General features: G+C 42.6%; 1 protein-coding gene and 1 non-coding gene across 2 annotated transcripts; one reads left to right on the top strand and one right to left on the bottom strand.

The window, feature by feature from the left end:
• The first annotated feature begins 1,324 nt into the window (after positions 1-1,324).
• On the top strand, positions 1,325-3,302 carry LOC104611225 (galactinol synthase 2-like). The gene is made up of 4 exons (XM_010278198.3): positions 1,325-1,872; positions 2,126-2,446; positions 2,546-2,680; positions 2,797-3,302. The coding sequence occupies exons 1-4, from the start codon at positions 1,543-1,545 to the stop codon at positions 3,031-3,033; spliced, it is 1,023 nt and encodes a 340-aa protein (XP_010276500.1). The 5' UTR covers positions 1,325-1,542; the 3' UTR covers positions 3,034-3,302.
• Positions 3,303-20,849: 17,547 nt separating this feature from the next.
• On the bottom strand, positions 20,850-20,956 carry LOC148800725 (small nucleolar RNA R71). Its single transcript, XR_016071038.1, has one exon. It is a non-coding gene; the product is annotated as a small nucleolar RNA R71 (small nucleolar RNA).
• Positions 20,957-26,219: the final 5,263 nt, after the last annotated feature.

Genomic DNA, 26,219 nt, shown 5'->3' with positions numbered 1-26,219 from the left:
TTGGCAACTTCTAGCCAGCTGGCGAAATTATGAGTGCGCTCACGTCCACGTGTCGAAGAGAGCCACTTAAAATTATAAGTCGGTTTTAATTCTAACACTAAACAAAACATACATCACTCTACACTCTACACCTCATTAACTTAATTAATTTAATACTGTTGATAATCAAGTGATACTGAATTACTGATGATGGGATAAAAAGGATAAAGGGTTGGGAAGAGTGAGTACCTTTGGTTGGTTTGTAAAGGATAATGCATTTTTGCCACGCGGCGCAACTACGGCCTCAATCGAGATACTGACACCAAGCACAGTTTCGAGGCAATTTTACACCTCAAACTTGATATGGCCCCGTTTTACAATTTGCTTACGTAAGTCCAGTAAAGAGATACATGACAAGGTTGACGGTTACCCACGGCCCACCTCACCAGTCCACCACCCCCGGACCCAACCAAGTGACCAACTGCCAAAACACCCAAAATATATAAAATAAAAAAAGCTGAAATCACGGACACGTGTTGCTTCTCTAGTCGTCCTGGTTGACTGATCTGCGGAATGAGGTCGGATTCACCGATCAAAGAGGGTTAATATCTGCTACCCCACCATAAACTATATAATGTTGAGATCGGTCCTTATGATGGTTCAATCCAGCGGCTTATAATTATAAGGTGATCAAATATGCGTTATCCGATGGCACATATTTATGGGATGTAATTTATACGCCCCTTACCTCGTTTTCTTTTATTTGACCAAAGTAGCCTTGTTGTAATCTTAGAACTTCATCAACAACATGTGATCAATAAACATGTTGCATGCCGACAACAAAGTGTAAAGGGTATATTTGTCTTTAAAGTTTATTGGTCAAGGATGAAAATCTTGACGGCTGAGAAAGCATCGCCCGTGAACAGGGGAAGACCTCTCATCAAAATTAATTGCTCAAGCAGAATATCTGATAAGTGATAACCAGTCTAGGAGAGACGAAGGGTATGTCGGCCATTTTAATCAGTGATCGGTGCCACCACTGTTCTAATGCCAGGTTTCACCGTAGGTGAAGAGCTTCCTTCTAGGCTCTCTAGTCTCTTCTATGCAATCACGTGCGAGCACATTCGAGAAACTTCCTTTCGTCCTTTCGACAATATACCAACCGTTGGATCTCTCACGTTTGCCACGTGTCGATCAGAAATAAGTTCATCGGAAGATGATAATAAGAAATTTAAAACTTTCCAGTAATTTCGCCTCTTTGGCTCTTTCCCTCTCAAGAAAATTCCCTCCGGTGAACTCCTTCCCCGTTTCCTATTTAAGCTGACCCAAGTCCAACCTCTGGCCTTGTACTACAACGACCCATTAAGTAGAATTCTCCATCGTTTTTCTATAAACGTTCTTTCCAGTATCATCGTGACTCATTTCAATACAGCAAAAGTCGTTTTCTTGATCTTATCGTGACTCATTTCAAAGCTTTCTCGATCCCTGCAAGTCTGTTATTCTACTAATCTTCTAATCCTTCATTATTTGTTCGTCGATCCTCTCTTCCATACCAAACTCATCATGGCCCCTAACATCAGTAACACTGCTGCGAAAATCGCCAGCCTTGTGAAGCCTGCGAGCATACCCAGCAGAGCTTACGTTACGTTTTTAGCAGGCGACGGCAACTATTATAAAGGGGCTGTCGGTTTGGCCAAGGGGCTGAGGAATGTGAAGAGCGTTTACCCGCTCGTTGTAGCTGTCTTGTCGGACGTTCCAGAGGAGCATCGCCAGATTCTGGAATCCCAGGGATGCATTGTCAGAGAAATACAGCCGGTGTATCCTCCGGAAAACCAGACCCAATTCGCCATGGCATATTATGTCATCAACTACTCCAAACTGCGAATCTGGGAGGTATGTGTGTGTGTGTGTGCATGGAAGCCATGGAGCCATGGATAGATGAACGACTTGGTGCTTACACATGGCAATGCCATGGGTTGGCATGCAGGCACCTGTCCATCGTACGTGGTGGCTCATGGCCGGCTTTATTGAGGCATAGATTTCTTCTTTTCTTACCGTCGAATACTGACAAAAATTGAAAATTGAGTAGTATACAGAATGTCTCACTCACAGTATGTCGCTATGTTTCGATTTGTGTCATTTGCAGTTTGTAGAATATAGCAAGATGATATACTTGGATTCGGATATTCAAGTTTACGACAACATAGATCATCTGTTTGATCTCCCCGGCGGCCACTTTTACGCAGTGATGGATTGTTTCTGCGAGAAAACATGGAGTAACACACCCCAATTCAAGATCGGATACTGCCAGCAGTGCCCAGACAAGGTGAAGTGGCCTGCTGAGTTGGGTCCACCTCCGTCCCTTTACTTCAACGCCGGCATGTTCGTCTTTGAGCCTAGCCTCTCTACCTGCGACGATCTCTTGAAAACCCTACAAGTCACACCTGCCACCTCGTTTGCAGAGCAGGTAAAGAATTGAAAGAAAAACCCTTTTCACCGTATTGATGTTAGTTGATTCTGAATGGAGCTCCCCCATTAAATTCTGCACTTGGTTCTCTTATCGCAGGATTTCTTGAATATGTTCTTCAAGGATATTTACAAGCCCATTCCTCTGGTCTACAACCTGGTCTTGGCGATGTTGTGGCGACACCCTGAGAACGTAGATCTGGATAAAGTGAAAGTCGTTCACTATTGTGCAGCGGTGAGTGTTAGATAGAAAAAGTCTTGGTTTCTGAACATGGTGAAGACTGAATAGTATGTGATTGGTTTCTTAGCTAATTCGGTTGTGAATGTTTGTTTACATAAAAAATGAAACAGGGATCGAAGCCATGGAGGTACACGGGGAAGGAGGAGAACATGCATAGGGAGGACATAAAGATGCTTGTGAAGAAATGGTGGGATGTGTACAACGACGAATCATTGAACTACAAGAAACCGGCGGCAATAGCGGACGGCGAGGCAGAGCTGACGAAGGGCGTGGATTTGGAGCCATTCCGGGCGGCGTTGTCGGAGGCAGGCGTGGTTCACTACCTTACTGCCCCATCGGCTGCTTAATATCTAGATCAAATGGCCTTTACACTCCGATGTATATTTCGACTTTTTGAGTTTTTGGTTTCTTCTTGTTTGTCTTTGGTTTTTTAAGCTTCTCTGTTTCATCATTTCATGAAGCGAAGCTTAATATCACCATGGAGAAGATCAATGCTTGTTAATTATTATTATAAATCTATGTTATATATGTAATTGTTTATTAATACATAATATACATATGTAATCTTTTTTTTTTTTCTTTTAACTATATAATGCCTATAAAAATATTTGGACTAGCTTCTAATTTTTTTCCTCTTCCCTGGCTCTACTAAAACAAACACGGAATTCAAAATTCGATCGAAGGAAATATCAATTTGATCCATTTTGCTTTATAGCAGACGAATGGGAGAGTTGTTTATTACATGGTTCTGTGTATGTATTGATTAAATTTGCCTTCTTTGTTAATGAAACTGTAGGTTAAATATTTAAAACCCCTCCAGAAAGCTAGAACCTTCTCTTTGTGAAATGATATTAACTACAGCGTATTTTTATTTCCACAAAGAGAAGGTTATAAATGGGTGATGTGTTATAAATAAAGAGAAGAAATAAAATATTTAGAAATACAAAAATTAATTAAAAATATAAAAATCAGTCCATGAATGAATCTTTGTCCGGGTGGTACGGTTTGACAGGTAGACTGTCCAGGTCAGCGATTCACGTTCCACATTTTTTTGAACAGCGGGCCAAGTGGTAAATGAGACTTGAATGATGATCAGTCTCCAGGTTGAATGGTTCAACCAGGCCACCCGGATGAACGCTTTGTAGACATTGGGTTGAACCCTCGGATAAAATTATTCTTCAGTTATACACGAGAAAACTCATTCCATCCAACATGTCAAATTGCAGATACATAATCCGAAATGTACTCAAAAAGCTTTGGAGTTTTGGGTTTGCTCATAATTTCTAATAATAATTTTTTTAATAAACAAATATGGGAAGAAATGAGTGGAATGAAAAAAATGTTGCTAGGAATTAAACACTTATTTTTCAAGAAGAAAACGATTTTTTATGGCAAGAATGAAAGTAAATTAATTTTGAACTCATTTACTTATAAATTTTGTGTCAAATTCCCCCAAACAATGACAACTTTTAAGGTGGGAGAATCAATAATTTGCCCAATTTCATCAAACTGATAATAATATATTTGATAAAGTCATAAAATAATAAAACATCATAGAATTGTATTTTCTATTATTTATTTTCGTTTTTCAATTAAATTCTGTATTTGACAGTCATAAATCATCAGGATATTTTGAATGTTTACATATCTGTAGTGGAATTCAGAAACTTGCATTGGCCCTATCTGTATTTTTCTGAAATTTTTACTGGCTCACTAACCCATGGTCATAAACCGTCGTACATAAAAAACATCCTTCATGATTCATGAATGATAAGGAGATGTTTCCAATGTATGCATGCAATGGATAATTAGGACAGTATTGGGAGCATTTTATCTATCAAAAAAAACATATCCCTACTTTCCTACTTGTCGAGCTTGTTATAGCAAATACTGGAGCAAGGTTTAGTTGAACGCATTGATTGTTTAGCGAACTATGGAACCAATGATAATGTTTTACGACAGTAATAAAATACATGGGGCTTACACCTTTCTCAGTGGGGTTCATGAATTTATTAGTGGTGTGAAACCTCATCACTAGTTCCACATCCTGTTAAATAGCTAAAACATTCAGCTAATCCAAATACTTAGGATCAAATCCCATTGTCACCACTAGGGAATTATGGCCCGTAGGGGAGTAAGGGGCGTGCTCGGAACCATCAACCGAATCCAATCCGATACAACATCAAAGATAAATTATTTTCTTTTTGAGAATAATAGATAAGTTAATTTCAAATTAATTCTTTATTTGTGATATATATTCTTTTTTTTGTATTATATATTTCAAAAAAGTATTAGTATTATATAATGAAGTAGGCTCATGTGGCAAGGCCTAAGATGGCACCATGTGGCAGGGCCAGGAAGCCTGGCCATCCGCTACTAACCAACTCTAAACGAGCTTAAGTATAAATAAGTGGTATCACTCCCTAGATAAGCTATCTTGGCTCTGTTTGCTCTCAAGCTCTCTAGCTCCTGGGTGACCTCGTCTAAGCATCATCTCCTTAGGCCTCATCCGACTCCTTACTAACTTGATCGCCGAAGTCTTTGCCCATGAGATAACACCCAGGGCCTTTGACGTGCTTCCTCCTTCACAGGTCGGACTACAAGCCCTCGGCCTCATTAGCCCTCGGAATACTAGCCTCGGCTAAGGAAGTGAAAGTACCTTGTTGCCCTCGACCAATCCTTGGCAACAATAATTGGCACCATCAATGGGAAACATTGCTAAGACTTTCCCTTAAGTGAACACTTGCTTCAAAAAACTACTAAGCTTCCGAACAATGGCTGATAACCAAGATAACATTCCAAACGCTCAAAACCTGGTCACCATGGACGAATTCATGATAGTTCTTGATAGACTTGACAACATCACTCAGAGATTGGACGATGTGGGGCACCCGGCAGGAGGCCACCCACATGGTAGCTGCCCCATTGGGAGACTAGGGCATCACAATGGACATTCTACCCGTGCTCCATTGGTCCAGCGTCCCGTCAAACCTAAGAAGGTCAAACCATCAATGTCCAACAGTAGCAATCGACACTCCAACAAGCCATCGAAGACCTCCTTCCTCCTCAACCAATGGAGGGGTGATCCAATTGGTTCCTGCGACAACCATTGGGACCATGAATGATGTTATCGAGTAGAGAGCCCTCGGGATGAAGGTGGGCGCTCTGGACAATATAGTCCTCCTCCGAGGGCTGGAGGCTGACGCTACGTCTCTCCCTCATATGTGCCAGACCTCCATGACCTCCTCCACGATCGACAGGCTTGGAGGAACTAGGACATGCCCGCGTTAGAGAACTCTAGAAACCAGTCCGACCCATTCCGCGTCCAAAAGGACCAAGATGAGGCCTAGGATTCCATCGATCGAAGGATTGGAAACCTACAGGCGTAGATCTGTGCCATGCAAGATGAGCTTTGGCAAGTGAAGGAGGGTCAGGGTGATGCTTCCACCAATCAGAACCCCTCGTCCAACAAAATGAATGCCGCCTTCATTAACTCCATCACCTCAGAGCCTCTCCCACCTCACTTTATGGCTCCCGCTTTGGAGATGTACGATGGAATCACCGACTTGGACAACCACCTAGAAAGCTTCCGAGTGCTCATGCTCCTTTACGAATATTCCGACGCCTTGACGTGCCGAGCTTTCCAAGCAACCTTCAAGGGAGCAGCTCAACGATGGTTCTCTGGTCTCCCACCTTGATCCATAAGATCGTGGGAGAAATTTGTCAATCTCTTCCTCTTCCACATCGTCAACAACTAACGGTGCTAGAAGATCATCGTCTCCCTCATGTCCATCCGACAAAAGTGCGTATAGAACTTGCAGTTCTATATCGACCACTTCAAGAAGGAAGACCTCGAGGTCCAAGACCTCGACCCCGTAGTATCAATGCATGCGGCAATCAATGGCCTCCAACCCAGACCCCTCGAGTGGTCTGTCACCAAGACACCTCCCAAGGTCAAGGTGGAACTTTTGAAGAAAGCACAAAAGTACATCACCGCCGAGGAGGGCTCGGCCGGCGAGCGCCAAGAAGGCGAGGCCAAATCCAACTGAGGGGGGTCAAAGAAGAAGAGGAAGGATAGAGATGGTTGTGGCCATGGCCACCACAACAACAACAAAGATAATGACAAGAAGCCATCGGCCCCATCTTTCACCAAGTACATGCCACTCAACTCCACTCAAACACACATCTCATGTAAGTAGGGAAGGACTATGTGAAGTGGCCTGCAAAGATGAAGGGGAACCCTAAGAAGGGTAACTAAAAGAAATATTGCAAGTACGACCGTGGCACCGACCATGATACCTAGGATTGTTATGAAATAAAAAACGAGATTGAGTCCCTCATCTACCATGGTCACTTGAAAGAATATGTGGGGGGCGACGCCGGTGCCTCGTCCTCACAACAGCAGTAGTAGCATTACAACAACCTAACCGGGGTCATCGACATCATCATGGGGGCCATGGCCTCAGGTGGACCCTTGGCTTTGGTTTGCAAGGCATATGCCAGGAAACTTAACATCCCAGGCCCAACGCCCAAGAAGTAGAAAGCAAATGAAGTCATCTCCTTCTTAGACCACTTGAAGGGGGTTTCGGTACCCCTTGACGATTAGTGGCGTCGATGATCATCGCCAATTTCATGGTGAAGAGGATCCTTATCGACAGTGGATCATCGGCCAACATCCTCTTCTATGATACTTTTGAAAAGATGAAGCTGACGCCAGAGCGGTAACAACTGGCTGACGTGCCACTCGTTGGCTTCTCCGAAAATCTCATCAAACCGGAAGAATCACCCTACCAATCACAGTAGGGATAGAGTCTCGACAGGTGACCAGGATGACTGAGCTCTTGGTCATGAAGATCAGCTTCCCCTACAATGCCATCATCGGGAGGCCAACCCTTCATGCACTCAAGGTGGCCATCACCTCCTACCACCTCTCCATGAAGTTCCCAACCAAGCACAGCATCAGAGTCGTGCGAGGGAACCAACAAGCAGCCAAACAGTGCTATGTGGTAGCACTAAAAGGAAAAAATAAAGAAGCCCTTCTATTGGAAGGCTCAATCTCAGGGATGAACTAGCGAGCCGAGGCCAGCCGGCCAAGGACCTCATTTCGATTCCCCTAGACGATGCCGAGCTTGAGAATACGGTGCACGTCGGGTTTAGCCTTCCTCCATACACACTTTCTGAACTAGTAAGCTTCCTTAAATCTAATGTTGACATCTTTGCTTGGTCTGCCGCTGACATGCCTAGAATTGAGCCTTTGGTCATTACTCACAAGATGAGCGTGGACTCGGGCTGTAGGCCAGTTCTATAGAAAAAGAGGAACTTTGCACTAGAGCATTGGAAAGCCATCAGAGATGAGGTAGACAAGCTACTTGACGCCGACTTCATTCGAGAGGTACACTACCCTAACTGGTTGTCCAATGTGGTCATGGTTAAGAAGGCTAACAAGAAATGGTGGATTTGTATTGATTTCACAGACCTCAACCGAGTCTGTCCCAAAGACAACTTTCCTTTGTTGAGGATGAACCACCTCGTCAACACCACCATAGGGTACAAACTATTAAACTTCATGGATGCCTTCTCCGGGTACAACCAAATCAAGATAGATGTCGAAGACGAGGCGAAGACCTCGTTCATAACCAAGCATGGCACCTATTGTTACAAGGTCATGCCCTTTGGCCTGAAGAATGCTAGAGCTACCTATCAGCGGTTTGTGAACAAAGTCTTCAAGCACTAGATGGGAAGAAAAGTTGAAGCCTATGTGGATGACATGGTTGTGAAAATCCTAAAGGTCAACCGACACACCTCGGACCTAGCCGAGACCTTTACTACGCTAAAGAAGTACAACATGAGGCTTAATCCCAGCAAGTGTGCTTTTGGCGTCACCTCGAGCAAATTATTGGGCTTCATCGTCACTCAGTAGGGTATAGAGGCCAACCCAGAGAAGATTCAAGCCATATTGGACATAGAACCACCTCTGTCCACCAAAGAGACACAAAGAATCACGAGCCGAGTGGTTGCCCTCAGCCGCTTCATGTTGAAGTCGGCTGACCACTACCTACCCTTCTTCCGATCCATAAAAAGTTGAAGGATTTCTAGTGGACCGAAGAACACCAAAGAGCCTTTGACGAGTTGAAGTCTTACCTCGCCTTGCCCCCTCTGCTCACACGGCCTCTTCTGGGAGAGACACTTTTCTTATACCTCTCGGTCAGGGGTGAGGCCATCAGTTCTATTTTGGTGCAAGAGGATGAAGGAGTGCAACAACTAGTCTATTATGTCAGCAAGGTCCTTTGCGATGCTGAGACCTGCTACCCCAAGGTGGAGAATTTAGCTTTCGCCCTTATGGTCTCGGCCAGGAAACTCAAACCCTATTTTCAAGCCCACAACATCATAGTGTTGACCAACCAACCCCTCAAGTCTATACTCCCCAGGCTGGAGACCTCGGGTCAGCTAACCAAATGGGCCATTGAATTATCCAAGTTCGACCTATAGTACCAGTCGAGGCCTGCAATTAAAGCGCAAGCCCTGACTGATCTCTTGGTGGAGTGCACCTTCAGCAGAGCGCTCGGCTAGGCTCCCGTAGAAGATGAAGGACCTTGGCCAACCTAGAAATTGTTTGTAAATGGGTCTTCCAATGCTAAGGGAAGTGGAGCAGGCCTCATACTCCTTACCTCGAATGAAAATGAGGTAAAGCACACACTGAGATTTGACTTCTCAGCCTCCAACAATGAAGTTGAGTACGAAGCCCTACTCGCCAAGTTACAACTTGCCAAAGACCTCGACACCCAGCACATTGAAGTCTTCAGCGACTCTCAACTGGTGGTAAATCAAGTGAATTGCGAGTACGAGGCCAAAGAACCAAACATGGTTAAGTGCTTGGCCAAAGTACAAAAACACTCCCGCCACTTTCAGGACCTCACCCTGTAGCAGGTCCCACAGGCCAAGAATATGAGGGCCGACACCCTATCCAAGTTGGCAAGCACATTGGGTCTAGACCTCGGCCACACTGTCCACGTCAAGAAGCTAGCACGACCTAGCATTGAAGAAGAAGAAGTGCTCCCAGTGCAAGCCGAGCCCTACTGGATGGACCCTATCCTTACCTATCTATAGCATGAGCAACTCCCCCCCAACAAGAATGAAGCAACGTGAGTCCAACGTCAGGCAGCCCACTACGCCCTACTCGAAGGGAAGCTCTACAAAAGGTCCTTTGCTTTACCCTACCTCTGATTCCTTTGTCAAGAGGAGGGTGAGTATGTGCTCCTAGAGATCCATGAAGGTATTTGCGGCAACCACCTCGGAAGCAGAGCCGTGGCCCATAAATCACTAAGGCAAGGGTATTTTTGGTCGACCATACAGAATGATGTAGCCGAGCTATTGCAGAAGTTTGATCGATGCCAGAGACACTCCAACCTCTTTCATCAGCTAGCCACAACCCTCTCGACCCTCAGTAGTCCATGGCCTTTCGCTAAATAGGGAATGGATCTCCTCGGCCCCTTCCCTCAAGCCACTGGGAACAGAAAATACCCCATTATTGCGATTGACTACTTCACCAAGTGGGTCGAAGCCAAGCCCTTGGCTACCATCACAGCCAAAATAGTCTAGAACTTCTTTTGGAAGAACATCATTTGTCTTTTCAGCATCCCCCACATGCTCTTCACTGACAACGGCAAGCAATTCGACGATGCTAGGGTCAAAGAATGGTGTGCCAGCCTTGGCATCAAGCAGTAGTACACCTTGGTAGGCTACCCCTAAACCAACGACCAAGCCAACGTCACCAACAAAACTATCTTGGATGAGCTGAAGACAAGACTAGACAGAGCCAAAGGCCTCTGGGCAGATGAGCTATACAGTGTCCTATGGGATTATCGAATGACACCTCAAACCGCCACGGGTGAGACCCCGATCAACTTGACCTATGGGACCGAGGGTGTCATTCTAGATGAGACTAGCTAGTCGACACTTTGTACCAAGGTGTACAATGAGGTCGAGAATGATGAAGAACTCAAGAACAACTTGGATCTATTGGAAGGCGTCCAAGAGTCGTCTTAACTCAGAGTTGTGGGCTATCAACAAAGTGTAGCCCACTACTACAACTCTCAAGTGAAGGAGAGACACTTCAAAGAAGGTGACCTCATCCTAAGGAAAGTCATGGTGCCTAATCCTGGTGTTGGAAAGCCCAACCCCAACTAGAAAGGCCCGTATAGAATCAAGTAGGTCGTCGGCCTCGGCACCTTTCGGCTAGAACACTTGTGTGGAAGATAGGTTCCTCATACTTGGAATTCCGAGAACCTCTAGATTTATTTTCAATAATATATTCCTTGTACAAATAGCTTATCAATGAAACTACAAAGTTCCTCCCCCTCGACTTCAACTTTAGTGTAAACGTTCTGACTGTGCCCAACTACCAGGACCCCTCAGCTGTGTGACTAGCCGAAGCACACAACCTTCACCAAGGTTATATGCTCGGACTGGACAAGACCAAGGCACACAACTCTTGGCGAGTCATACGCCTATTTGCCTTTCTTGCTAAGGCAAAACACCTCGGCAACCTTGGCTACAGTATTGGCCAAAGAGTTTAGCCTACCACTTAATCAACACACACACTAAAATGGACAAGTTACCTCGCTAAGATAGGAAGCATTCTGTGACCTCATCCAGGCACATCCTTATAGCCTCGACTGCATGCAGGCTCACACCACAAGTCCCCAAGGAAGCTAAGTTAGGCTACCCAAGGAATATGCCTACCTTTCCTTCTCGCTAAGGAAAGGGGCCCCGAGCCCTCGACAGCGCAACACGGCCTTGGCCTAGCTACCTTTATGGGGATGGAGAACAAGCTAGGAGAGCTAAGGCATACACCTCCCTTTCCCTTATCGCTAAGGAAAAGGGCCTTGAACCCTCGGTGGCGAAACTCGGCCTCAACTTGACTCCCTTAACTTAGTTTCCTAAGCGATTGTCTAAATAACTAGCCACTACTTTTTGCTACTTGTGTTCTCTCGAAAGGGGGGCATCAACCCCTAGCACACCAAAAAAGAAAATTACAACAAAAAGACACAAAAGAAGTATACTTCATTGAGATGATCTTTTAAATTTTACAGAATTTGGCCTCGAATGGGGGAGGTCGAGCCCCTTACAAAATGTGAGAAGGAAAAAAGAAAAGGGAGAAAGGATGGACAAAAGGAAACCCAACGGATAGCGACCCTTCAAGCTTCAACATTCATGTTTTCCTCAACCGCTCCAATCTTTACAGGCTGACCATCACCTACTTGGCCCTCGAAAGGCTGGACCTCGGCTGTTAGGCAGAAGCCTCAGCTGACTAACGTAGAAGTAGGGAACTTGGTGTCTTTGATTCCCTTCAGGTATGAAGCAGCACCAAAGGCAGCCAAATCCTTCCGGTAGTCCGTCGTGGTCTTCCACTCCTCCACAGCCTCCTCCACCCTCCTCTCCAATGACAGCCTCTCCTCGGTAGACCAAAACTCCACCTCGACCGCTCGCAACTTCCACTCTAGATCCTTTTACTTCACCTCAACCTCATGAAGGGAAGCCCGAGCAATCCTCCACTGATCCCTCTCTATAGCAACCTCAACCTCTAAGTCCTTCATCAGGTTGCACTCCTCCTACATTGCTTGAACGATTGACTATCAACCGCTCTCCGCCTTGGTTACATGGAGCTCCAACTGCTCCCTCTTCTCTTCTGAGGTACTCAACTGCTACAAGAGGACCTCGACCTTATCACATAGGCCAATTGCAATAGAAGACACCTGCAAAAGGAAAAAGCAATTGTTAGATAAAGGAAAGAAAGAAAGGGATAAAAAAATCTAAGTGCTAGTGGAAGAAGAACTTACTTCAGCTAGCCGACCTAAGGGGGTGTCCCGAGCACTCTTCACGCTCATCTGAGTCTAGGCGTGCCTATCTGCAGATGGGACCATCCCAATCAAAAGGGCTCGGCCGATACTGGGAGTGCTCATGGAGTCGCCCTGTCAGACACCCTAGTAAGGATGATAAATTCACTGCATCATCATCGACATGTCGTCGTGGAGCTCGGTCGACGTACGGGGCCCTGAATTGCTAGAACACCTAGATGCACCTTCGGCCAGACGCCCCTACGGCGTGCATGGGCCTCCTTCACCACCCTCATTGGGTGATCCTTTGACACCAGCCTCTTACCCCTCAGAGGCTGGAGGGGTTCAGCGGGCCTCTTTGTGGCGGGCTCCCTTTGTCGGCAGCCTCAAGAAGATGGGTGGGGCTAAGGCCAGCCCACACTAGAGCTTCCTCCGACACCAAGGGCTCAGCTCAGGTGGTCCCAGTCAACCGAATGCAAGTCATCAACTTGGTCTCCCCATCCTTGTGCCAAGGCATAATCCTGTCAGCCACAAGGTCCGGCTCCCCCAATCTGATCTAAACAACCAACCCTCTAGACACAACATGAAAAAATACTTCCTCTTCTAGTTGTAAACGGACAATGGGTTGACTCTGCCCTGTCGGCCTTGAAAGTAATATAAACCTGCCCCAGCAGGGTGCTTCCTCAGGATGAACATGCATTGGAACACCTTCGCGGTCAAATTGACACCTTGAAGTTTAGCCATCATCATCATGGCGATAATGGTCTTGATGATATTGGGGGAAAGCTAACTCAAGGAGATGTTGTAGCAGTTCAACAACTTGGAGACAAGGGGGTAGAGGGAACCTAAGGCCGAAGTGAAGGTGGTGCTCGTGGACACACACCTCCCCCTCCTCTAGCCTCCAAGGCCGACCGCCAGCATCATTGTGCATCTAGAGTGAACACCTTCATGTTTCTTTATATAGAAAGACACATAATCTTTACTTTAAAAGTTCAGAGCAATGAACTACACACCCCACCCCAATATGGGTCCATAACCAACCACAATCCTCACTATCTTTTATCATCTATATCATTAGATAAGGATTAAAACTCTTACTGCTTTAATAATTAGCATGAGTTAGTACTGCCTCACAAACCAACCAACCTTAGTCTAGAGTCTCGACTCATCATGCTTTGCTGTTGAGTTTTCAAGGTTGTGATATAAATCAAACACTAGTGCTACTACAACTACCAAGTTGCTTATATAATATAGTTCAACAACTGGTATTGGTATTGGGTGAGTAAGCCATATCTAACCATTGTGAAGTGTAATATCCATGTGTTATCCTAGTTCCATGAATCTTTGTGCCTAGGGGTGCAAGTTGAGTTGCCCAAGTTTAAGAATTTCAACCTATGATACCTGGATAGATGTACAAGGATCTTGTATGTTGTATCATGATTCATGTCAAATACTTCAATTTTTAGTGTATTTCATATCCAATCCGGATGTGTCCTCACCATATACAGGTAAAATAGATTTCAACTACATCAAGCTAAGGCCCATTCAAAATTTGACAAATTCTTAACCAACCCATCCCAAGTTGAATCCCTATTTGGGCAAAGGTCCTAATGATCTTTCTAATTTAAGGTGCAATATCTAATACAAATTTGTATTTCTTTCTTTAACACTCTAACACCCCTTCCATTTCTAACAAATAAACCCAAAGTGTTCATACTATCCTTTGCCTATTTTTCACCATTTCTATCTCTTCTATACTTGTGCTTTTTTTTTACCAATTACTAGTGCTTAAATATTTCTTTATTAACACTAGCTCATAATTATCTAAATTTTCTCCATGTTTCTTTATTTCACATCTCTATGAAAGAATCTCCATAGAACAGTCTACTACTTTGGTCCAAGTGCGGTACTTCCCTTCTCCAATATCTAAGAATGCAAATCCTGCTTAAAAATTAGATTCCATTGAGAAAAAGTGAAATGTGCTTGGAATTTAATAAGTTATAGAACAAACAAAGATAAAATGTCCATGGCAACAAGCTAGAGATAATTAAAGAACAAGGAAGAATAGGTGCATGCATGAAGTTCAGAAACCTAGACTTCAGATATGCATCTGATGAGACCAAAAATGGTCCCACCAATAGATGAAGCACATAATCTGTTCACTCCCTCTGATCTGATGAGGTGGCTCGGATCAGGTTCAGCTTGTGGTGTGAGTAGAGCTACAGTGTCGAGCTATGATGCCGAGCTGGGGGTTCAAGCTGAGAGCTGAAAAGGAAGAGAGGTTAGAGTACCCGAGTATATTTTTACCTAGGGGGACACTTCAATGCTTAAGTTAGTGAATGATCCTTTGTGTGAGAGAATATGAGAGAGTGAGAGTTTATGTGCACATACCTTTTGGAGTGGCCCTGAGGTCATTTTATATCTACCTGAGGTTCAGATGCTATCTTGTAATATCTCTAAGCCTTGTACGGAGCTGTTTCCTAAATCCTGGGGTGTACTGGTCAGTTATTTGCTAGATCCATGCAGTGGTTACAGGTCGCTTGTTGGTCTGGGGGCGGTCGACCCGGTGGACTGTTCTTCTATGTTGCAGTTATAGTGCTTGCACAGGCATTGTTTGCGGGGATGTTTTGGGCGAGTTGGTGGCTGACGGAGGGTTGAGCTCACCCTAGCTCGGTCGCGTATCTAATGCTGACTACCACGTGTTACTCCAATGAGTTGTTCTGTTGTGTCGGATATTGTGGGCGGAGCTCGCTCTAGCTAGACTCCGTACCTGATATTGACTACTGTATGTTGACCCAACGAACTATCATGTTGAGTGGGACGTTGTGTCACTAACAGTGTCCACATGTCCATCATCAAGTGGGTTGACCAAAATGCCCCTCATCAATAGCCCCCCACTCTCGAGTTTGCTATTTAGCAGACGAAGAGAGTAGGGTTTGTTGTGTTTTTTTTGGCAGTTCAGGTTTACCTCTTTTCTGTCTACAGGTTCGAACATTCCGGTTCAGCTTTATTTGATTTGGTGCTTATAGTGAGTCTTGCTTTGGCGGGCATTTGAATTTTGGACAGTGTGTGCCTCCTTCGATTTTCGCGATTGGCACAAAAATGCGTGCCTTTTTCAGATTTTGCGCTTGGCACGCCATCGGATTCGATGTGTGTGTCAGCTGTCAGCAACCTGTTAGTTGCAGGCACCGCTGAAATGTGGGAGACGTGCTCCCGTCTCTTTCAAATCTGGGTAGTTAATTCTTCTAGGTAAGATTTTAAATAAAGGGGGCCCTCGAGGTCCCCACTGTCTTTGGACTTTTCCGAGTGAGGTAAGAGTTTGGAGTTTCCTGCTAAGGCGAGCTCTATTTCTCGTGAGCGAGCTGTGTTTTCCTTCTGTTGGTCTGGCATCAGTTGTTTTTAAGTCCTTTCTAGTGTCTCCTCCGATGAGTATTTCACTTCCAACATGTCACATAGTTTTGTAGAGGATAGGGTTCACTATAGCTGGTCAGGGGAGGAATCTAGCTCCTCCGATGAAAATTCCTTCAAGGTTTTCTATGATGGGTCGAGAACGGATCGTAAACACCAATTTAAACATTTATAGAATTTTACTGATTCTCAAACAACTACTAACGTAGTAAATGGGTGAGAAAGGATCGTATCCACAGGGAAGTAGGAGAAAAATAATTACGTACTTAGATCCGGGAGAAAAGAACGCAAGTGGGAGTTATGGAAATAAAAAAAATTATTAATTAAAAAAATGGAATTCATTAAAACCAAATTCGAACAGTACTGAGAATAACAAGTGCATAAAAATAAATAAATAACATAAACAACTAAATAAAAGAAACAAAATAAAAATGTTTGAGAATCCGATCAGAGGTAGCAGTTTCCGGATCTCTCATTCCACCCTCGAACTTCTCGAGCTAGGCCTTCCGTCTTACCTGGCCGAATTTTAGATCTGCAGAAAAGAAATAAAACACAAACTAAATCTAATAAAAATAAATTTGCAGGAAGGAAAAATTAAACGGGAAATTAAAGAATAGAAAGTAATTCAAAAACTAAAGAAAATATGGTTGGGATTCAAATCCAAAGGTGGCAGTAGTGGTGGTGACGAGCTACAAGTAGGAACCCCTCCTCTTGCTTGGGTGTCCTCCTCTTCCTCTACCCTTGAACTTCTCAAGATCAGCCTTCCTTCTTACTTGGGTGAATTGACCGACCCCTTCTATAGGGCCCCTGGGACCTTTTTATAAAGAATGGTAGACACAACTGGAGGACGCCCAATATTATGTAGGGTTGAGATTTGGGCGTCTAGAAATGAAGGATGTAGATTAAAACATGTAGGGTTGAAGGGTTAAGATTAAAAGAATAGGTGGTGCCCTAGATTGAATGGTTGGGATATAAGATGGAGGGAGTGGCTGAAATTTGAAGGCGAGGGGCTGAATGGTGAGGATTAGCAGAATAGGTGGTGCCCTAGGGTTTAAAATCTATAAAGGAGAGACCTAAAATGAGTGGTTGAGATTAAAAGAAGTGGAGGGTGGAATGAGTTAAAAGGCGCCCTAGGGTTTGCTAAAGTATGGGAAGCATGCTAATACAGTAGGAGGGGCACCAAACTGGGTTTAGCAGCTAGGAGGCGCCCTCCTGCTTTCAATTTTCACAAAACACCCCATTTCTCAGCTGGTCTTCACACCAGCTTCCCAAAAACTACACTTCAGCCTAGAAAACTTCCAAATTTTCTACATAATTTGCATAAAAATCCTCAGAGGTCACATAATTGATTTTAATTGGGAAAAGGGTACGCTTTGACTAATCTAAGAACGAAAATACCCCTGAATTGATGCCCTTCAGGCATCAAAATGCAGGGTTATCAATACCCAGTTTCTATCTTGGCTCTACCATCACGCCATATCCTTTAGATTACATGTTGGTAATTTTGAGCTCTTTTGTGCAAACCATTGGCTTATCTTTCAAAAGATCCCTTTAGGTGTTTATCTCACACTTCGTTGTTTTGTTTCTTGAGTCCATAATTTGATTAAAGATTTTTCAGCTAAAGTATCTAAATCCCAATTTCATTGATGATATTCACTTTGTCTTCCGTTGGTCATGTCAGTCTCTTAGCTTTGGCCCGCGTATGTCTTCCGTTGGTCATGTCAGTCTCCATGCTTTGATCCACATCTGAATTGAGTAAAGGTAAATTATACAAATAATAATAACAAATTTAAAAAAAGAGAAAAAAGAAAATAAAAAAAAGAATAAAATAGACAGTAGAAAAGAAAAGAAAAAAATATAAGAAGGAAAGAATGATAAGTTGTGATATCTATAGCTTAGCAATGAATTCTTCATATTGTGCTATATCATTTTCAGGATCTCTGTTAAATGTTTGAAATGTTTCACTAAACTCTTTGAAAATGGCACGAAAACTTTTGATGATTGAGCATTGCATCATGACATATGAATTTTTGCTCGTTTCCCGGCATACAGTAGATTTCCGATTGCACTACGGCATATTGCGCTTTTTTTAGTAGTTTAAAATTTGCATCATGGCATATCATAACTTTTTGCTTATTTCCCGGCATATAGCGGATTTCCGATTGCACCACAGCATATCACGCTTTTTTTACTAGTTTAAAAATTGCATCATGGCATATTACAACTTTTTGCTTGTTTCCCATCCTATAGCAGATTTCCAATTGGACCATGGCATATCGCGCTTTTTTAGCAGTTTAAAAATTGCATCATGGCATATCATGAATTTTTGCTTATTTCTCAACATACAGTAGATTTCCGATTGCATCGTGGCATATCATGAAGTTTTGCTTGTTTCTCGACATACAATGGATTTCCGATTGCATCATGGCATATCACGCTCTTTACCAATTTAAAAGCTGCATCATGGCATATCACGCTCTTTACCAATTTAAAAGCTGCATCATGGCATATCATGCAATTTTGCTTGTTTCCCAACATATAGTGGATTTCCGATTGCATCGCGGCATATCGCGCTCTTTACCAATTTAAAAAAAAAAACCGTATCATGGCATATCATGAAATTTTGCTTGTTTTTTGGCATATAGTGGATTTCCGATTGCATCGCGCATATCGCACTCTTTACCCACTTAAAAACTACATCATGGCATATCGTGAAATTTTGCTTATTTCCCACCATACAGTGGATTTTTGGTTGCGTCGCGGCATATCACATTTTTTACCATTTCAGAATTTTGCGTGATGCCATATCATGAATTTTTTGCTTATTTCTTGGCATACAGTGGATTTTTGATTGCATCACGGCATATCGCGCCCTTTACCAATTTAAAAATTGCATCATGGCATATTTTGAAGTTTTGCTTGTTTTCCAGCATACAGTGGATTTCTGATTGCATCGCGGCATATCACGCTCTTTACCAATTTAAAAATTTCAGATCTGAATTTTGTTGTTGCAGACCTACAACATTTCAGATCTGAGTTCCCCTGAACACAGATCTAAACTGATGCAAATTTGAGGTGAATTTAGTGCCATCATCACCCCAATTCACCCTAGGACACTTCTGCTATTCCCCAAAAGCAATTTGGTAGCAATAACTGAAGGTAAGGCAATTGAGAATTCAGGTCCGACTTGAGTTCAAACCTGAATTCTGTTGTTGCAGAACTACTCAGTTCAGATCTGAGTTCATCTGAACTCAGACATGAACTTATACAAGTTTGAGGTGAATTGGGTGCCATCATCACCCCAATTCACCCTAGGATACATCTACCAAACCCCAAAAATAGTTGGATAGCAAAGGCTTGAGGAAACTCAGATATGAACTGATATAAATCCGAAATGCAGTTGAGGACTGAACCAATGCTTTGAATTTTTTATGAACTATTTTCTCTGCTCTATTCACTTGTAACCGAGCTAATGTAGCTGAGGGGATGTATGTTTGGATTGAAAATTTGTGTTACCTCAGATATCTAATGAAAAACAACACTTTCTAAGTGTTTCTATTAGAATTCAGAGTTATAGTAGGGCTGCTATAGCATACCTGGTTTGAGGACAGGTTTGTGCTTTCAAACACCCGCACATTCTTGGATGTTCCTTGCAAATTTTCAAAAAAAAAAAAATTCTTCTATGATGGCTAGCTTTGATTTCTATTGTGAATGAACAGAAGGTTTGATCAAAACTTAGATTCAATTCTGCTCTGCAACTTGCTATATTTCAGCAGTAGCAATAATGCAGACCTGAATTCAAAAGTTGTGTGGAATGAATGGCTTGTTTTACATAAACTTGAAAGCTATGGGTTGATATGGATGATGTTGGTTGATGTGCATTTGTATGGACTTGTAAGAATTCTGAACCAAGATATTGACTGAGTTGAGTGTGAACTGAACTGCTGTCATTAATCCGAATAGCAGCAGCATATATAGGTTACATGCACATCAGACCTGATTTCAGGTCATAGAAGTTCTTCAAGATTATGAGCCATACACTTGCATAGCTTACAAACCTGAACCCAAACCTGGCTCAGGTCTGGTTATAGCTCAATTTATGTCCTCTGAAGGCACCTTGAGAAGTCAGCTTTGATAAGCAGCCCTCAGTCTAGCAGATGTGAATGGATGTGTGCAAAAGTGTACAATGCATTTCAATTCAGATTTCAATTATTATTGCTTGTTGAAATTCTCTGAACCAACACTCCCCAAGAATTGTAGGTCTGAAATCAGATGCTGCAATTAAGGGATATAAATAAGATTGTTGGTTCAGATCCCTCTTAATAATCAAAATTATTTATGATTAGTAAATCATTGTACATATCTCAGTTATGATAAGTTTAGATTTGTATTCTGTTGTATTGGCCTTTTTATTGCCTTGACTTTCACAGTTTATGACAAGAAGAGTTGAGCTGGAGGAGATCCTCTACGACCCAGAGATTGAAAGAACTCTTCGTGTTCGTCTAAGAGCAGCTAGACAAGTCCAACAAGAAGCTCAAGAAATGGCTGAACAGAGAACCATGATGGATTATGCCAAGCCCTCACTCACTAGAGATGCTTCCAGCATTATCAGGCCTACTATTGCTGCTAACAACTTTGAGATTAAACCTGCCATCATACAAATGATTCAAAACACTGTGCAATTCTGTGGAATGGCCCACGAAGATCCCAATGCACATATTGCTAACTTTTTAGAAATATGTGACACCTTCAAACACAATGGGGTAAGTGATGATACCATTAGGCTGAGGTTATTCCCATTCTCTTTGAAGGATAAAGCCAAAGCATGGTTGAAATCATTACCAACGGGATCAATAGCTACGTGGGATGAAATGGCCAACCGTTTCCTCTCTAAGTATTTTCCCCCTTCTAAAACTACTAAAATGAGGAATGATATCACTAAATTTTTCCAACAAGAGGGGGAATCTTTATATGAGTCATGGAAACGATACAAGGAATTGCTGAGGAGAGTTCCTCACCATGGCCTTCCCATATGGCTGCAAGTGCAGACCTTCTATAATGGTCTTACCGACTCAAATAAGACCATACTAGATGCTGCAACCGGAGGGTCCATAAACAATAAGACTCTTGAGGTTGCCCATGCCCTCATTGAAGAAATGACAGCCAACAACTATCAATGGCATTCTGAAAGAACCCAAACTAAGAAGCAGCATGGCCTGCATAATGTTGATACTTATACGACACTATCTGCACAAATAGGAGCACTCAGTAAGAAAATTGATGAAATGCAGATAGCTGCCATGCATGTGCAGCCTCTTACTTGTGAATTGTGTGGAGGAGGCCACATCAGTACTGACTGCCAAGTTGGCAATCAGTTCAGGCCATCTACTGAACAAGTCGACTATGTCAGCAACTTGTCAAGACAGCAGGGCTACCAAAGTCACCATACCTTTCACCCAGGATGAAGGGCACATCCAAACCAGTCCTGGCCAAGTCAGCATACTTCCAAGCCTTTCCACCAGACTTATCATCAGCCCGAACCAAAGTCCAATTTGGAGGAGCTGATGACAAAATCTATAGCAAGTGCGGAAACCAGGTTCCAGAATCAGGAAGCCTCAATCAAGAACCTGGAAAACCAAGTGGGGCAATTGGCACAATTAATCTCTTCCAGACTACCGGGAACTCTTCCAAGCAACATTAAAGTGAATCCACGAGAGCAAGTACAAGCTATTACCTTAAGGAGTGGAAAAGAGTTGCCCGAGGTAGAAAAGAAGAATAGGGTTGAACCCAAGGCAGAAACAAGCCTTGGGACCGGACAACAGAAGAAGGAACAACTTGAAGCACAACAAGGGATGCACCAACAACCACAAGTTCTATTCCCTAACAGGCTAAAGCAACAGAAAATGGAGAAGGAATTTGGTAAGTTTCTTGAAATATTTAAAAGTTTGCATATATTCCTTTTGCTGATGGTTTAGCCCAGATGCCACACTATGCAAGGTTTTTGAAGGAATTATTAGCAAACAAAAAGAAACTGGGAGATGTGGCTACAGTTGCTTTGAATGAGGAATGTTCTGCTATCATTCTGAACAAGCTGCCTTAGAAACTCAAAGATCCAGGGAGTTTCACTATTTCTTGTACCATAGGCAGTTTAAAAATTGAAAAAGCTTTATGTGACCTGGGAGCTAGCATCAATTTAATGCCATTTTCTATCTTCAAGAAATTGGGATTGGGGGAACCCCAACCTACTAGAGTGGCATTACAATTGGCTGATAGATCCATTAGACATCCTAGGGGGATCATAGAAGATGTGTTAGTTAAAGTTGACAAATTCATTTTTCCAGTTGATTTCAATGTGTTAGACATGCAAGAAGATGTGGAGGTCTCACTTATCTTAGGGAGACCCTTCCTGGCTACCGGGAAAGCGATGATTGATGTCCAACAAGGACAACTTAGCCTTAGGATACAAGATGATGACATAATTTTTAAAATGTCTGATGCTATGAAACATGCACCCTCTAGTGATGATTCGTGTTATATGATTGATGCCATTAATATGACAATTGATGAATGTTTCCAGGTAAGTAGGATGGCTGATCCTCTTGAACTCTCCCTCCAGCAGGGAGAACTTGAAAAAGGAGAAAATGAAGAAATAAACCTCATGATAGCATATCTGAATGATAAGCCTCAATTCAAGGGAAAGGGGTTTATCAAATTAGAGAACTTAGGCAAATTGCCTAGACCATCAGGTAAGCCATCATCCCAAGAACCCCCAACCCTTGAACTGAAGCAATTACCTTCCCATTTAGAGTATGGTAACCATCAGCTCTCCTCGTAATAATTTTCTTATCACTGAATCCATTACAAAAAAAAATTATTAAGAGTGCTGCGGGAACACAAAAATGCTATAGCCTGGAAGGTAGAGGATATCAAAGGCATTAATCCATCAATCTGCACTCATAGAATTTTGATGGAAGAAGACAGCAAGCCTTCCATTCAACACCAAAGATGCCTGAACGCCAACATGAAAGAAGTGGTAAAGGCTGAAATAATTAAGCTATTAGATGTCGTGATCATTTATCCTATTTCTGACAGTTCTTGGGTAAGCCCTGTGCAAGTTGTGCCCAAGAAAAGGGGTATGACTGTTGTTCCAAATGAGAAAAATGAACTCATCCCGACTAGAACTGTCACCGGATGGCGTGTATGTATTGACTATAGAAAGTTAAATGAAGCCACCCAGAAGGACTAGTCGGATGGCGTGATGCCATAACATTTGGACCAAATGTTAGAGAGGCTAGCCGGGCATGAGTATTATTGTTTCTTGGATGGATATTCGGGTATAACCCGATCCCAATTGCACTAGAAGACCAAGAAAAGACCACTTTTACTTGCCCATATGGTACATTTGCATACCGAAGGATGCCCTTTGGATTATGCAATGCCCTAGCAACCTTTCAGCGATGCATGATGTCTATATTTTCTGATATGGTTGAAAAATTTATTGAGATCTTTATGGATGATTTTTCAGTTTTCGGCTCTTTGTTTGATGCATGCTTGAACAATCTGGAGCAGGTGCTTACTAGATGCGAAGAAACACATCTTGTGTTGAATAGGGAGAAATGTCATTTTATGGTGCAAGAAGGCATAGTGCTTGGACACAAGATCTCTTACAGAGGTATAGAAGTCAACAAGGCCAAGGTGGAGGCAATTGAAAAATTTCCACCCCCATCATCTGTCCGTTTTGTGAGAAGTTTCTTAGGGCATGTCGGCTTCTATAGGAGGTTTATTAAGGATTTCTCAAAAATTGCCAAGCCACTATCTACCTTGCTTCAGAAAAAAGTGCCTTTTGAATTTTCAATTGAATGCCTTCATGCTTTCAACACCTTGAAAAACAAATTGATCCATGCACCTATCATGGTAGCACCAGATTGGACCCTCCCATTTGAATTAATGTGTGATGCGAGTGATTCTGCTATTAGAGATGGTTTGGGACAAAGAGTGAACAAACATTTTCAGCCAATTTACTATGCTAGCAGAACCTTGAATGGACCCCAACTTAATTACACCACCATAGAAAAGGAGTTGCTAGCAGTAATCTTTGCACTTAACAAATTTCATTCATATCTGATATTGTCCAAAGTTGTTGTATACACAGATCACTCGGCATTACGGCACTTGCTTACCAAGAAAAATTCAAAACCAAGACTGATCAGGTGGATCTTTCTACTGCAAGAATTTGATATTGAGATTAGAGACATGAAGGGTGTTGCAAACCTGGCTGTTGATCATCTCTCCCGGTTAGATAAGGTAAGCTCAGAAGAGGAGATAACCAGCAACATCCGAGAAGAATTTCTAGATGAACAGTTGTACTCAATTCAAGAATATGCATCTCCTTGGTATGCTGATTTTGCAAATTATCTAGCTGCACAAGTCATTCCTCCTAACCTATCATATCAACAAAAGAAGAAATTCCTTTATGATGTAAAATACTATATGTGGGAGGAACCCTTTTTGTATAAATTGTGTGCAGATCAGATCATAAGGAGATGTGTCCCTAAGGAGGAGATGGAGTCGGTACTCCAATTTTGCCATGATAAAGAAGCAGGAGGTCATTTTGGAGCTAGCTGCACCGCAACCAAGATTTTGCAATCAGGTTTTTATTGGCCTGCATTATTCAAGGATGCCCACAGGTATGTGTCCACATGTGACAAATGTCAAAGGTCAGGAAACATTTCCAAACAGAATGAAATGCCCCTTTCCAATATTTTAATCTACGAAATCTTTGATGTTTGAGGTATAGACTTCATGGGACCCTTCCCGAATTCTTTTGGGAATAAGTACATCCTCGTTGCTGTTGATTATGTATCTAAATGGGTGGAAGCCATGGCTTTGCCCACAAATGACTCAAGGAGGGTGGTACACTTCCTGAAGAAGCTATTCTTCCGATTTGGCACTCCACGAGCTATAATTAGTGATAGGGGAACTCACTTCTGCAATAGCCAATTTGAGCGGTCAATGCAAAAATATGGGATTACACATAAATTGGCTACCCCTTATCACCCTCAAACTAGTGGCCAAGTGGAGTTGGCTAACAGGGAACTCAAAAGAATTCTAGAAAATATTGTAGCATTTGCTATAAAAGATTGGTCCATTAAGTTAGATGATGCATTGTAGGCATACAGAATTGCATATTAGACACCCATTGGCATGTCCCCATACAGGTTGGTCTTTGGTAAAGCATGCCATTTACTAGTAGAATTAGAGCACAAGGCCTATTGGGCTCTTAAATTCTTGAATTTTGACATTGAGGCCACAGGGGCTAAAAGGAGGCTGCAATTGAATGAGATGGATGAATTCAGACTTTTCGCCTATGAAAATACCAAAGTCTATAAAGAAAGAATTAAAAGATGGCATGATAAGAACTTGTTGAGGCGAGACTTTTATGTTGGCCAGCAAGTATTGTTATATAATTCCCGTCTCCGCCTATTCCCATGCAAGCTGAGATCCATGTGGTCTGGACCCTTTACCATCACTCAGGTTTTTCCCCATGGGGCTATAGAAATCACCCACCCAGTTCAGGGCACATTTAAAGTAAATGGCCAGCGCCTAAAACCATATTTAGTGGGCGGTACTGTACCCCCTCCATCCACTGTTTATCTTGACAACCAATGATCTTCTTGTTCATGAACAGGTTAAGGCATCTTTTCTTCATTTTTTTTAGGATATTAGTTAGTAAAATAAAGATCTCTTTTTCAAAATTTCAATTCATTTTTAGCAGAAGAGGCTTCCCACCAAAGTGCTCATTTTATTATCCAGGGAGTCCTCTATTCACCCTTCTCTTTACTTGCTCTTGCTTTTGTTGATTTCATTGTCATTCCTTAATACTAGGAACATTGTGGACAATGTTCATCTTAAGTGTGGGGGAGTGAGCCCGAGGCTAGGGTGTGGGAGCTGAAACCATGCACCTCATTCACCTCAACACACATATGCAGGCAATGACATATCCAAGTAGACTGGAACCCCTCAAATTCATTGATATTTATTAGGTGATTTTTTTTTAAGAATGAATACAATGAGTTGAGGGAGACCAATGTAATTGTTAAGTTTTTATTCTTGCGAATGACCCAATTAGTATATGCATGAGAAAAAGGGGGAGCTGAATATGTCTTTCAGCATAACTAGCCTTAACTACCTTCATGCGTATGAAAGTACTTGATTTCATTGTTAATGGTCAAGAAAGCTAGTGCACATTTGAATTGCTGATACATGAGGTTCAATAATTGAGCCCAAAT

The sequence above is a fragment of the Nelumbo nucifera genome, chromosome 4 (assembly GCF_055504915.1).
Source record: "Nelumbo nucifera cultivar China Antique chromosome 4, China Antique-T2T, whole genome shotgun sequence".
Classification (NCBI taxonomy): domain Eukaryota; kingdom Viridiplantae; phylum Streptophyta; class Magnoliopsida; order Proteales; family Nelumbonaceae; genus Nelumbo; species Nelumbo nucifera.
Note: the sequence above shows the minus strand (reverse complement) of the source record. Positions and strands in the feature narration are given on the sequence as shown.

Bases quoted from the DNA above. Each gene is read 5' to 3' on its own strand.
- LOC104611225 (XM_010278198.3), top strand. From the start codon at position 1,543: ATGGCCCCTAACATCAGTAACACTGCTGCGAAAATCGCCAGCCTTGTG. The intron at 2,447-2,545 runs GTAAAGAATTGA...CTCTTATCGCAG, and splicing joins CCACCTCGTTTGCAGAGCAG to GATTTCTTGAATATGTTCTT. The intron at 2,681-2,796 runs GTGAGTGTTAGA...AAAATGAAACAG, and splicing joins TCGTTCACTATTGTGCAGCG to GGATCGAAGCCATGGAGGTA.